Genomic DNA, 12,618 nt, shown 5'->3' on the forward strand with positions numbered 1-12,618 from the left:
AAACATCAGCTCCCCCGATTTCCCTACAAAAATTAAAGGGGTATTTCCACAAAAACAATAGTGAACTTCCAAGAGATTAAGTGACCAAATGTTAGAAGTCCACTACAGATACTAACAAACTATGAATCCTAAAGTATCTCCAAAATTAATAGTAAGTAGTTCCTGCATCTTTTAAATGCATTACAAAAATAAAATCCACAAAAGCTATGCAGAAAATCAAGACAATATTTCTTCTTAAGGTAGTGCTTCTAAGGTGGGAGAGAAACAAGATTTAGAAAATCCTCACAGCATTATTATCCTTTCAGGGAGAGCTATTTGCACAGCCGAGAGCTTTACACTTGCTTACAAGGACACCCACATAGCCTCCCTCTCTTTTCTGACTTCCTGGCTGAGAGCAACACACACCCTTCACCCACAGGTTTCCACTGAACCATCTAGGGGTTTTCCCTGTCTTCCCCACCACAAATGCCTGGCTATAATCACAATAAAGCCTAGCAAAACTCTGTTAATGAAATCGGTCTGGAAGGATGCCTTATCAGCCTTCCCTCCTGTACTGTCATGTGCATACACCAAGGAGCACCCAGGAGTCCATGCCTACTTGACTGTGGTCCGTCAAGAGCCTGAGGAAATGTTTATCAGTGTCTCATGGCCTCTTGAACTGAGCAAGGTATTTTATCTTTATTTTATTAAATAGATAATAATCAATCTGCAAAGACAAGCATGACAGGAATGTTTAATAAAAAATAAGGAGTTCCCAGGAACTGTAGTGCCTTAGGATAAATTTCCCTTAAAGCTAAGCCTACATGGAAAATTGCTACTGCTTGTATCTGTTCTTTACCAAGATGTTATGTGGCAACATTACGAGTAACAGGAGGAGGGGGCTTAGAGTTCATGAATGCCATGCACTGGCTTAGAACAGACACTGAAAAATTGTTTCCAAATGAAACCATGAAAAGGAATTCTTAATGAGCATAATTACCCAGAATAGCATCTAACTGGGAAACTCTGTTTAAGTAAAACATGCCAGCAATTTATTTGTTGTAAGAGAACGGGAAGCATTTTCCCCACTGCCATCACTCCAACAGACTCTTACTGTGCTTCTCAGTGATAAGTGCACAACAGCTTATTTGTTTCTTCCTCTTGAACTCCTCCTTTATAGCTTTGCCCTGTGGCTCACTGTTGTGAATTACAACTAACTACCACCCCCCTTTTTTTTTCAATCCATATTGGGACCACTGTTTGTTTTTGTTAATGCAAATCTGTGAACTTTCACTGGTTAATCATGAAAGCTTTGCCAAATAGACTACACAAATTTGAGATGACTACACGTGGGCCCATCACTCTCTGGGTGCTTCCACAGTGCTGGAGCACAAAGAGAACAGGAATGCCTTCTCCCACAGGAAATGCTCTTTAACCATCATCCCAGAGACTGGCTCTGTACAAACAGAGGATGGAAGAACACTGCCTCCAAAATCAAATACTACTTCTCTTCAAAAAGGAGATACATTTTCTCAGACATTTTCCATTAAAATACTGATCAGCTCAGACTGATCAACATTTTGTAGCATGTAGAGGAAGACATTTCAAGATGATGGCACTTGGACTTCACAGATTAGAAAGGAAAAATGTAGGTGCAACCAAAAGCACATTATTTCATAAAGCAAATCTGCTCCCTGGTATTAAAGAATGCAATTTAAAGTGACCCATCAGCTAAAAAGAGAACACACTGAGCATTAATGTGCTTGAACAACAACAACTTAAGAGTTGGGTTTCTTTTGAAACAAATAGATCCATTAGTGTGATTATGCTAATAAATACGCCAACTAGGTTTTAGGCAGAGTCTAATAGAGACTAATTTCTGCTCTCAGGAAAGGCACACTGTCCCAGAATAAAGAGCAAATTCTACAACAGACAAACAATAAGTAGCCAAGCAACAGAATCATTTCACCATCACCTTAATGTATTTTCCTATCCCAAAAATGCAAGTGGTTTCAGAATGAAAGAGAAGAACAAGAGAAAGTACGATGTTATTTATGCAGCCCACATACTCTATCCCAGTAAGCCATCTCTTGGTCTGATCAGGCCATGTCTAATAGAAGTTCAGGGTCACAAGAGATGACACCAAATTCACACAGAATTCACCAAATGTAATTGATCCGCATGTGTATTTCAGATGTTGCTGCAGCCATTTGAGAAGAAAAAAAGCTGGCCTGCAGCAGCAACAGAGGGGAGCTGGGAAGAGGAAAAACTACCAGTTCTGGCTGGTGGTAAGAGCTTAGGACAAACACTCCAGAAATGGTTTCAGGAGCCCTCCAAGGCTTTGCATTGCTCAACAAAACCAACTCAAGGATATCTAGGGAGGATCTACAGCAGTAGTATCTCTGCTCCCCACTTCCCAGTCAGTTGTTCCTTATCCTTTCACATAAATCAGAAATCAGAGGAGAAACAGCTTAAAGATAAGGCAAGCATAAACAACAGGTTCTTGGAAAAGCAGGCTTGAGATGCAGGCAATATCTCATACTAAAATGAAAGAAATAAGGAGAAAGAGATGAGACGGAGTGGAATTAGTATGAATGTGAACAGGTGCTATTTGCATTAGAAAACAGGAATATCAAACAAACTCATGATATGTAGGAGCTCAGTGATGTTTTTTCTGTTTTTAACAAAGTCTGTAGAGTACATTAACGTGGTTAAGTAGTATGCAATTAGGAAACATCTTTCTGCAACAGTCCAGGAAAACCTCTCATCCAGTGGTAAAACGTGTTGGAACTCAAACCCCTTCTTTCCATGCCACAGAATCACAGCAAGTTGTTCTGAATGCTCAGTGTCCCTAGGGTCACTATGGTTCATACTCAACAGACCACCATGGCCAGTCATAGTTCATAAAGATAATGAGAAGAAAACCATCCACACTAGTGGAAATTCAACATATTTTGTCTAGCTCCACTGAGGCAAGTTGCAAAGAAGAGTCCAGTATGCCTTTCATACATTTCAAGCATTTATCCCTTTCAACAGTACAGTCATCTCCAGAATACTACTAAGCAGAATTTTTATGCATTTTCTGCCACTGAGCTAAAATGCTGATTACATTAGAGATCTAACAAATGTTGTAGCTTATCATCCTTACTATCTCTGCTTCACCAAACAAAAAGAAATCTAAAATTAAGTTTAAAAAGAAAAATCACAATTCATTCATATCTTAGTAATGGGCTGGAAAAGAAACATGTTTAGTTTTAAATGAGCTACAGTGAAACATTAAATACCTCAGTTGTTTCAGAAACTCAATATCGGAGCTGCTGTTAATGAGCTTGATGAACTCCTCATAAGAAGGAGCATATGTGTAATCTTTCTTCTGATGCTCATTCATCTGTTCTCTATACTCCAGCTGGCTGAGTAGCATTCGGTTAATATAATCTGGATCACTCAGCAGTTCCACCACTGGTTTCAGTACTGGAGAGGAAAAGTATTTTAAAACAAAATCCTTATGTTGAAAAATAACTGCTGTCTTGCAAATGAAAACTGCAGATAAAAGGCAAAAACAAATATCCAAGTTTATAAAAATCAAAAAACCTGAAACCAGTCTTCTGGACTTCTAGTTCAGAAAGTCTAGTCAGTACATTTGAGATTGCATATACCTTCTTGATAAAACTGGGTGTTCTATTACACGAATTGATATACATTGACAAAGCTGAGCTCTATTTGGAAAATTCCAAGTGTTTTCATTCTTTATGCTGTGTGCTCTGAAGGCTATGACATTATGGCCAGTTTAAATGAAAATTGAAAGTAAACTGAATTGCGTAATATACTCGGGACTTCATAATTTCTGAATTTGACAGTGACATAAAAAACGTGTATTGTATTTATGTCAAAGTGTGGCTGATAAAAGGCAAAATAGAAAACCCTCAATTTAAAAAAACACACTGGATAAATCAAAGTGTAAAATAATTAATCAAATATGATATCATGATTCAGTTATAGGATCCACAGATTTAAGGATGTGTTTATGCATCTGAATGAAATATAAAGGGCCAGAATTATTCATATAATCATTATAAATAACGCCAAGGAAAGTTGCAACAGTATTCCTCTATGAAAAAATAGAGAATGCGAAAGGACAAATTGTGTTTTATCCTGAAATGTGATAAACAGCCTGGCATCAAGTCATGAGAGTTAAGTAAGTATATGCTTGATTTTGTGAATGTACTGTCTTATGGGCTATCACAGAAATTAAATTTTAGAATGTAAAAGCAGAGCATCAAGACTTACACATAATAAAGTTTGTAATTGCTAATATTGTACATGTACAAATGGTTAATCATCTCTGATCTTTGATCTACCTTTTGTTGCAAGTATTTCTGCAAGGACTATGCGCAAGCTGACAGACTGGACATCCTTTGAGGGTAGGAGACAATACACCAGAACTTGAGAACATTTTTGCAGGAATCTTACTTCTTCATCAGAGCTCCTCAAGCATGAGTGCAGTAAAAAAGGTCTTGGTAGATCTTCCTGCCTAGAAGGAGAAAAATAAAAAAAAGGAGAACTTACATACCACTTGTATCACAAGTCATCTATGTTCATCAGTTGCTAATAGACAAAATGCTGCAGCACGAGCACTGGGTGGGTGCTGTGCGCCACTGAATACGCACAGCAACATACCGATGGGTGAGTAAGCCCATGAAGCACACTGTGCTGTTTGCAGACTCCTCACAAACAAGTTTTCAGATGACAGCTCTAAAAGAAACAGGGAACAAATCTCCCTAACCTTGATTCTGTGCCCAATACTATCTAGTTTATCTCCTTGCAGGTGCCAATGGTTTTCTGGACTTCTCAGAACATTTGACAGAACTCCTTAGTGCAGGTCACAGCTGTACCTTTTCACAAAAACAGCTGTAGGAGCAGAGCCAAGGTACCCTAGCAGTTCTTTTATGGCCACACGCCTGATGTGCTCCAACCCATTTTAACAACAAGGTGACCAAGCCAGTGGTTCCAGACAGACAGACACAGTGTCACTTGAGAGGCACCATAGTAATTTACAAAGGCAGCCAAGACTGGTCTTCAGTAGAAGGCTCGAAGGTACTAGAAAGGCTTGTATTTGTCACATCTCATACCAGTACCTCCTCCTATTTTCCATAACATCTGCTTTCTTCCCTGAGCTGGAGGCTGCTATTCTGGCTAGGTTAGGCTGCTGTTCTAGTCAACTGACTGTTACCCACAGAGCTGCTCTAAGCCCATTGCCTCTGTATGTGGAAAAAGTGACTAAGAACTGTATACAGTCAACCAAAAGTTTTCAGTTAGACACCATTATACAGCCAATAGTGACAGGCAGTATTGTATAACTAATTTTTGCTAGTCAGTTCAGGAGGATGAAAATATGTTGGAACAGTAACAATAACTCTGATTTTGTCCTAATAATACAATAATTTGTCTTAAGGTGACTAAAATTAGTTTTACAATTAGTTTTCAGAAAAACAATGTGAAGATGACATTTGGGTTCGATTTGATGAGCGCCTTTAACTCAATCACAAATCAAATGTTTTGTTTGCAAACATGGATCGTGAAGGGTGTTTCAATTGTTATAGATAAGACAAATTTCAAAACAAGTCCCTTGGAACAACTTGGAAGTAAACACTCTTTTCTGAAGAGCAGTGGTTTATGAAGATGACGTGTAATCTTCATTATCAAGCAGTCCAGGTGGTACAGCTGACAGCTCAGAAAGCTGTTTATCTTGTTCTGGTAGGATCTTTTCTCAGTGGCAGCTGAATACATAGCTATTTTCCTCAGTGCATTTCTACTCCTATTGCATACTCCAGACATATTCTGAAGCCTCCTCTACACCACATCAAACATTCCCTGTCATGCTCTCCCCTAAAGGCATTTATTATTCATCCAAACCCAGACATGTCCCAGGCATATTACTGGCAGACAAAGTCTGGGTCATTTACCTACACCCACCTCTTATTGTGGAAGTAAAGTCTTCCAGACAGGCTTGTCCACTCAAAGTCAGCCAATTAGAAACATGGGAAGAAGCGTATGCAAAATGCTGGCAAACAGGATGACTCACAGTGAACATAGAATCATTAAGGTTGAAAAAGCCCTTTTAGATCATCAAGTCCAGCCATTAACGCAGCACTGCCAAGTCCACCAATAAACCACGTCCTTAAGTGCCACATTTACATGGATTTTTAACACTTCCAGGGACAGTAATTTCATCACTTCCCTGGACAGCCTGTTCCAATGCTCGACCATCCTTTCAGTGAAGAAATTTTTCCTACCAATGTAAGCCTCTCTTGGCACAGCTTGAGGCCATTTCCTCTTATCCTGTTGCTTGTTACCTGGGACAGGAGACAGACCCCCCACCTGGCTACAACCTACTTTCAGGCAGCTGTAGAGAGTGATAAGATCTCCCCTGAGCCTCCTCTTCTCCAGACTATACACCCCCAGCTCCCTCAACCACACCTCATAAGGCTTGTCCTCCAGACCCTTCCCCAGCTTTGTCGCCCTCCTCTGAACATGCTCCAGCACTTCCCTGTCTTTCTTGCAGTGAAGGGCCCAAAACTAAACCCAGGATTCAAGATGCAGCCTCACCAGTGCCAAGCACAGGAATTATCACTTGAAATGATTCCTGTGTATTAACAACAATGATACAGAGTTAGAACTAAAAGCAAATGGTGACTGCTTTTTGGCCTGCGAACAAAGCCCATATTTTTTGGACGCCTTATTTCCGGGATATCTTGCATAGTGATTAGATCAAGATATACTTTCATAGCATGTGCAAAGCATAAAACAGAGCCATAACGCACATAAAATTTCACTGAACTGAGATTAGCCATTTTCATCTTCTATATCTATCTACAAGTCTCCTGAGGAATGCCAGTCTGTTTGGGACTGCAAACACACTGGAGCATTAACTGTACCTATAGTATCACCCATGCAAGAGAAGTCTGTCTCCCTATTGTAAAAATTTATTCCCAGTCAAAAGCCAACGCATACAGCTTTGCTGAGCTGGACCTATGCCAGGACACACAGTCAACAGAACACAAATGGAACAGAATAAACAGGCACATAGGCAAATAGTTGGTTCTTATCCTTCTAATTTGTCTAATGCGTTCCTGCCTACAGGAATGCAAGTGGGGAGCAGAGTTGCCTACTCTCCAGTTTACAGGCTGTTTAAGAAAAGCTTCATTTTTTCCTGGAGTTATCTCCATTAATTAGGAAGATATGACTCTCTAGAACAGGTTTTCCTAGCCAAACTATATCTACGTGTGATCTAAAAAGCAAAAGGGAAGATATTTATGAAAATAATAGAGAGACAAAGTCTTCAGGAAATTCAACTCTAACCAAGCCTTGCCTGTCAGTGCCAAACAGTTCTGTCAACAAATCCTGCAGTATTCATCACTGTTGGGCAAGAGACATAAAAGGAAGACTGAAAGCAGGAGAAGAAGCTTGGAGGGAAGCTTAACAGCTACAGAATAAATCAATATGAGTGATAAAACAGACAAGACAAAACATACTGGTTTATATCCTCCTTTGCATGTATACAGGAAGCATTACACTTCTATTTGTCTCAATATTACCATGACCAGCTTGCAGGGAAATACTGTGTGTCAACAAAAGATCTGGCCAGTAAACAGCAACCCTTTTAACCCAGGCTTCCCCTTCACTGATACACATTAAAAAAAAAAAAAGAGCACTGAACAATCACAGAAGTATTACCACTACTGCTCAGCTACCCAACCATGTCTGTTTACTGCCTTGGAGCAGGAGCTAAGATGTCCTGATCAGGCATATTCTTAAGCCTTGATATAAAACCTAGACCTTCAACTCTGTGAGAATGTCACACTGTTCATTTTGCAGAGAGCAACAGGAAAAGCAGAAACTGAAGTGCAATCCACATACATGTACACAAAGCAGAGTGCTGCTACATCTCTCCAGTGTCAATAAAGATATTAAGCACTATTAAATAACCCAAATAGTAACATAGACATTATTTCTTTTCCTAATTCTGAACGTTTATTATTAGTACTGTGTGGTTGGATTCTCCAAACAATCCCTTAGTAATCACAGAAAACTCTGAACTAAAACTGCGTGCAGATATTTTTAGACAGAGCTTTAAAAGCCCAGTCAATTAGCCATAAATTCTGAGCACAACTGTGTGCAGTGAGTTAATAAATGTGGCACTCTAGGAAATAGATCCAAAACAGGTATGATAAAAACTCTATAAACCAGGCTCAATCTGCTTTAGACAATACTCGAATAATGGCAAGTGGCAACTAAATTCATTTGTGCCTTTTTGTACAATTAAGACTGAAGTAATAGTGACAACAGTGGTCTATCAAGGTGCAGGTGACTTCAATGATTTAAAACAGTAGACAGAACACAGACTCTATAGAGCATGCTTTCAGGTCATATCCATCTTCATGCCCCATAAGCTACAAAGCCAGCCTTAACCTTGCCCAGATTCCTTTTCTGTAATTTTATGAAAAGCCTGCTCTGAATTTTTAACACTATCCAATACTGTTATATAATGTCAGAAAGCAAAGGGATTTCCTTTGGTTGCCCCTCAAAGCACTGGAAGATTAAGCAGCACAGTACAAATATAGATCCATAGATAGGGCCTGCCCAAGTGAATTCCTTTGTACCAGGTCTGTTCCAAGCTGTACTTTGGGAACAAACTGACACCTGCTGTAACTATCCTCTGCTCTGAGGCTGCTTTGTGCAATTACTGCCTGTGCATCCCACTGAATGTCATCAATGTTAAGACTTTACCCCTTACTGCTGTGAGCCTACAGTTCATCCAGCATTTTATAAAGGAAAGCGGAAAAACAGATTTGCTGCGGTATTCCTGAAGAAAAACAGTTACAACATTACCAGGGTTCTAGAAATACCATTTCCTTCCCATAATATAACTAAGGAACTCTGAGCCAATATCAACAACTTTTTAACAACAATACTTCATTTCTCAGGAATGCAGGTCCTATGGCCATTCCGTAAGACTGGACTATCACCTGGGCTTCCACGTTTCCCAATACAGCGACCACATGGAAATCTCTTTTTTTCCCTGAGAATCTACTCTAGATACCCATATTTTTGACTAGGACCATCTAATAACTGTCTATATTATAAAGACTCATTATAGTCAGAAGTATTAAGACTTGGTATTTGTGGTGGGATGTATGCTCCTGACGCAAAGCATCTTTGACAAACATAAGTCAGTTTGCTTTGAAATTGGGAAGTAAGCAAATTATACACACACACACACACACCTCCCTCTACCCCCTAAAAAAAAAAACCAAACCAAAACCCCCATGCCCACCAGAAAAAACAGCCAACCAACAAAAATCCCAAACAAACAAACAAAAGAAAAAACCAAACCAAGTAAAAAATTAACAACTCCTCTACAGGAAATTACTTAAGGCATAGATAGATAGATAGATAGATAACAAAGTGTTCCCTTCAGCCTTGCTATTTCTTTATTTAGTCTTTCAAGAGACTGTCTTGCAGAGCTACATTTAAGTCTCAATCAGTACAATTGTGAGCTGAAGTGCACATGCAACTCTAAATAAGTGGCATCAGTATATTCAACATTCACCATGCATTTTCATAAAACTGATTCTGCAAACTACCAGAACCACAGGCAGGCTGCATCTCTTCACCTACATCACCCTCAGAGCTCTAAGCCTCCTGACAATGCAGCAAAGTAAAAACTGCTTGATCTATTTGAATTTTCCAAGAAATAAAAGAAATAAAAATTTACACCTTTACAAGCCAGTATAACAAATATACCAGAAAAACGTATCTACTTTAAACAAACCAACCAACCAACCATAAACCCCAGAAAGCACAACAAAAAATACGAACAGTGGACAAAGCCAAACCCAAAATTTTCACAGCTGTCATTTTATCAAGATATATCAGGAAGTTTTATAAATCATTTCAACTAATGTTTACTGTGCATAAAACCTGTCATTTATACATGCCACAGTTACCTCTTTCAGGAAAAAGCATTTGACATGTCATATTAGTAACAGAGGTGAAGAACTTATGAATGGCTTACCAACTGTGGCATGACCACATTAGCACCAGGATGTCCTAATGCTTACTATGGTGTCATGGTCATACTCAATCATTAGCAGGAAAGCCAAACTTCCCACACTGAAGCTTGAAAACAAATGGTGAGCTTTAGACCTGGTACTACCCATGGGTTGATTTTAATAACATATTCAGGTCTTGGCTTTTCACGACTATTTTGCTCTCAGCACTTTAATACAGCTGTTCCCATTGCAACAAATCTCTACAGCTTCATACTAATCCCCTTGATACACCTTTCCAGAGGCTGTGGTAACCAGCTCTTGGTATTTCTGGTTTCTGGCAAACGGAATTTTAAAAGAAAAACAAGACCTGTGGGAGGTGTTTAGCTGCTATCCAGACAACTTGGATGCACCTATGGAATTAACCAAGTCAAATCTCAAGTGTTAAAACTCCCTTTGTATCAGTCTGCTCTTGATCAGTTTGTGGTGGCAGCACCTTTTATTTTTACTACCTTATCACAATACATGCTGTAATCACAAAAAATGGAAGTTATATGTCCTATACATGCCAAGGTATTCACCTGGGCCAAGAAAGTTATTTTCTCTCCTTGCCCTGTCTGTAATACATAGAAAACAAAAGGAACATTATCAAAACATGTATGATACAAACTTTAATCCCCCAACTGCGTATCATAGTGGTCACTCAAACAGCAATTTCCCCACAACACCTCCCCCTGACACTTTCCAAGAGCAGTGAGCTCTTAACTATAGGTTCTGAATCAACATCAGTAGCAGCCTGCAGACCCCAAGCATTCATGTTGCTAAGTCGTAACTTATGCTGCAAGTGTGGGCACAAACACACATAAAAACACTTCAGCATATCCCATCAGATGTTGTGTAGCAGTCAACTTGCCAGAAGCAGCCTGCCATACCACATATTCATGTGTGCAGAAACCAATTCTTCCTCTGTCTTTGGGGTCAAAGGTGCCCCAGCTGTAGGTTAAAGACAGAGAACACTCAAAACCAAAAGATAAAGGGAGAAAAAAATTAAAATACTACTAATAATTATAATAAAATCGATGTCACTTGACCTCTTCTTGCTGGGGTTTGTTCAAAGAGCACTGCTTCTCAGGGGGTTCAAAACACAAGGATCAACTATCTTCAAATCCCACTTGCCTACTCTGCTGGTTTTGTCTGGGGTAATTTTCTTCTCAATGGTATGGGGCTATATTTTGGATTTGGGCTGAACACAGGTTGATAATATAGAGATGGTTTTGTTATTGCTGAGCAGTGCTTGGACATCATCAAGACACTTTTCTGCATCTTGAATCACCCCACTGCTGGGGTTGCTCAAGGAGTTGGAAAAAGACACAGCTGGGACAGGTGACCCCAGCTGACCAAAGGCATATTCCAGACCCTCTGGGATCATGCTCAGTGTGTAAACTGGGGGAAGGAAGAGGAAGGGGGACAGGTTTGGAGTGATGGTGTTTGTCTTCCCAAGTCACTATTACATGTGATGGGGCCCTGCTCTCCTAGACATGGCTGAACACCTCCCTGCCCATGGAAAGTGGTGAGTTAATTACTTGTTTTGCTCTGTGTGCAGCTTTTGCTTTACCTATTAAACTGTCTTTATCTCAGCCCATGAGTTTCCTCACTTTTAACCCGCAAGTTCTTGCACTTACTTTTCCAGATGTCTTCAGAGCCTGCTGGTGGGGCAGTGAGCAGTTTGTGTGGGGCTGTTGCTGGCTGAAGTTAAACCATGACATCTGCTTACTGAATGCAGGGAAATCTTATTTTGCCTGTGCTGCACCCAGCAAAAAACAGGGTTTTATTTATCAAATATTAACAGTTCTGTAAATATTTAGGGCAATTATTCTTAGCCCACAATAAGGGCAAGGGAACTCACTCTTCCTTTCATGGGGACAGCTTCACAGAAAAAGATTTACTATTTGTCTACACCTTGCTTAAGTCCTTCCAGTACTCACTGAACATTCATCCAGAAGAATAGTTGCTTCTAGCTTTTAACAAACATATCATGCTACCAGAGGGAGACTACATTCCTAGGATCAGATAATTCCAGCCCCCAGGAAGTACACTGCCACCACAGACTACACTGCACCTACATACCATGACCATTTCCATCATTGTACACCACCTTACTCAGCTTACACTCCATCCTTGGTTACATAAAATGGCATTGCCAGCATTCAGCTTGCTTATATTCTTCTTAAAGTCACCAAAGAAAGACTCTTGAACAAGATATGAAGGAATGAAGGAGTAAAAGATGCTATGAAACATGAATGGCTGAATATTAACCTCTTTACCCTTGCAGGATGCACTTGGCTAATCCTGTTATAAATGCATTCCTGATCCTGTACATATAGGAAAAGAGCAGCAGCTTCTAAAAATAAATCCAGGTCTGACTTTTCCTCCGCATCTCAAATTCATAAACTACCTAATGCTGGACTTGGAGAATTATCATATTCTGTTTCTATACACCAACTAGTACTAGAAATTAAATTGTTTCCTATCTAAATTATTCAAAATACCACAAATTTTCTAACTGAAAAGTGACAGTTTCCTTTGAAAC

The 12,618-nt window shown here is 39.6% G+C and overlaps 1 protein-coding gene across 1 annotated transcript in view; it reads right to left on the bottom strand.

Moving 5' to 3' along the window:
* SNX25 (sorting nexin 25) overlaps positions 1–12,618 on the bottom strand; it is an 82,441-nt gene that overhangs the window by 44,158 nt on the left and 25,665 nt on the right. Inside the window, exons 4-5 of the mRNA XM_032110321.1 lie at positions 4,338–4,510; positions 3,264–3,450 (exon numbers count right to left, since the gene is read on the bottom strand). Coding sequence (XP_031966212.1) covers positions 3,264–3,450; positions 4,338–4,510 — 360 coding nt within the window. The remainder of the gene's footprint in view (positions 1–3,263; positions 3,451–4,337; positions 4,511–12,618) is intronic.

The sequence above is a fragment of the Corvus moneduloides genome, chromosome 5 (genome assembly GCF_009650955.1).
Source record: "Corvus moneduloides isolate bCorMon1 chromosome 5, bCorMon1.pri, whole genome shotgun sequence".
In the NCBI taxonomy this organism is placed as follows: Eukaryota; Metazoa; Chordata; class Aves; order Passeriformes; family Corvidae; genus Corvus; species Corvus moneduloides.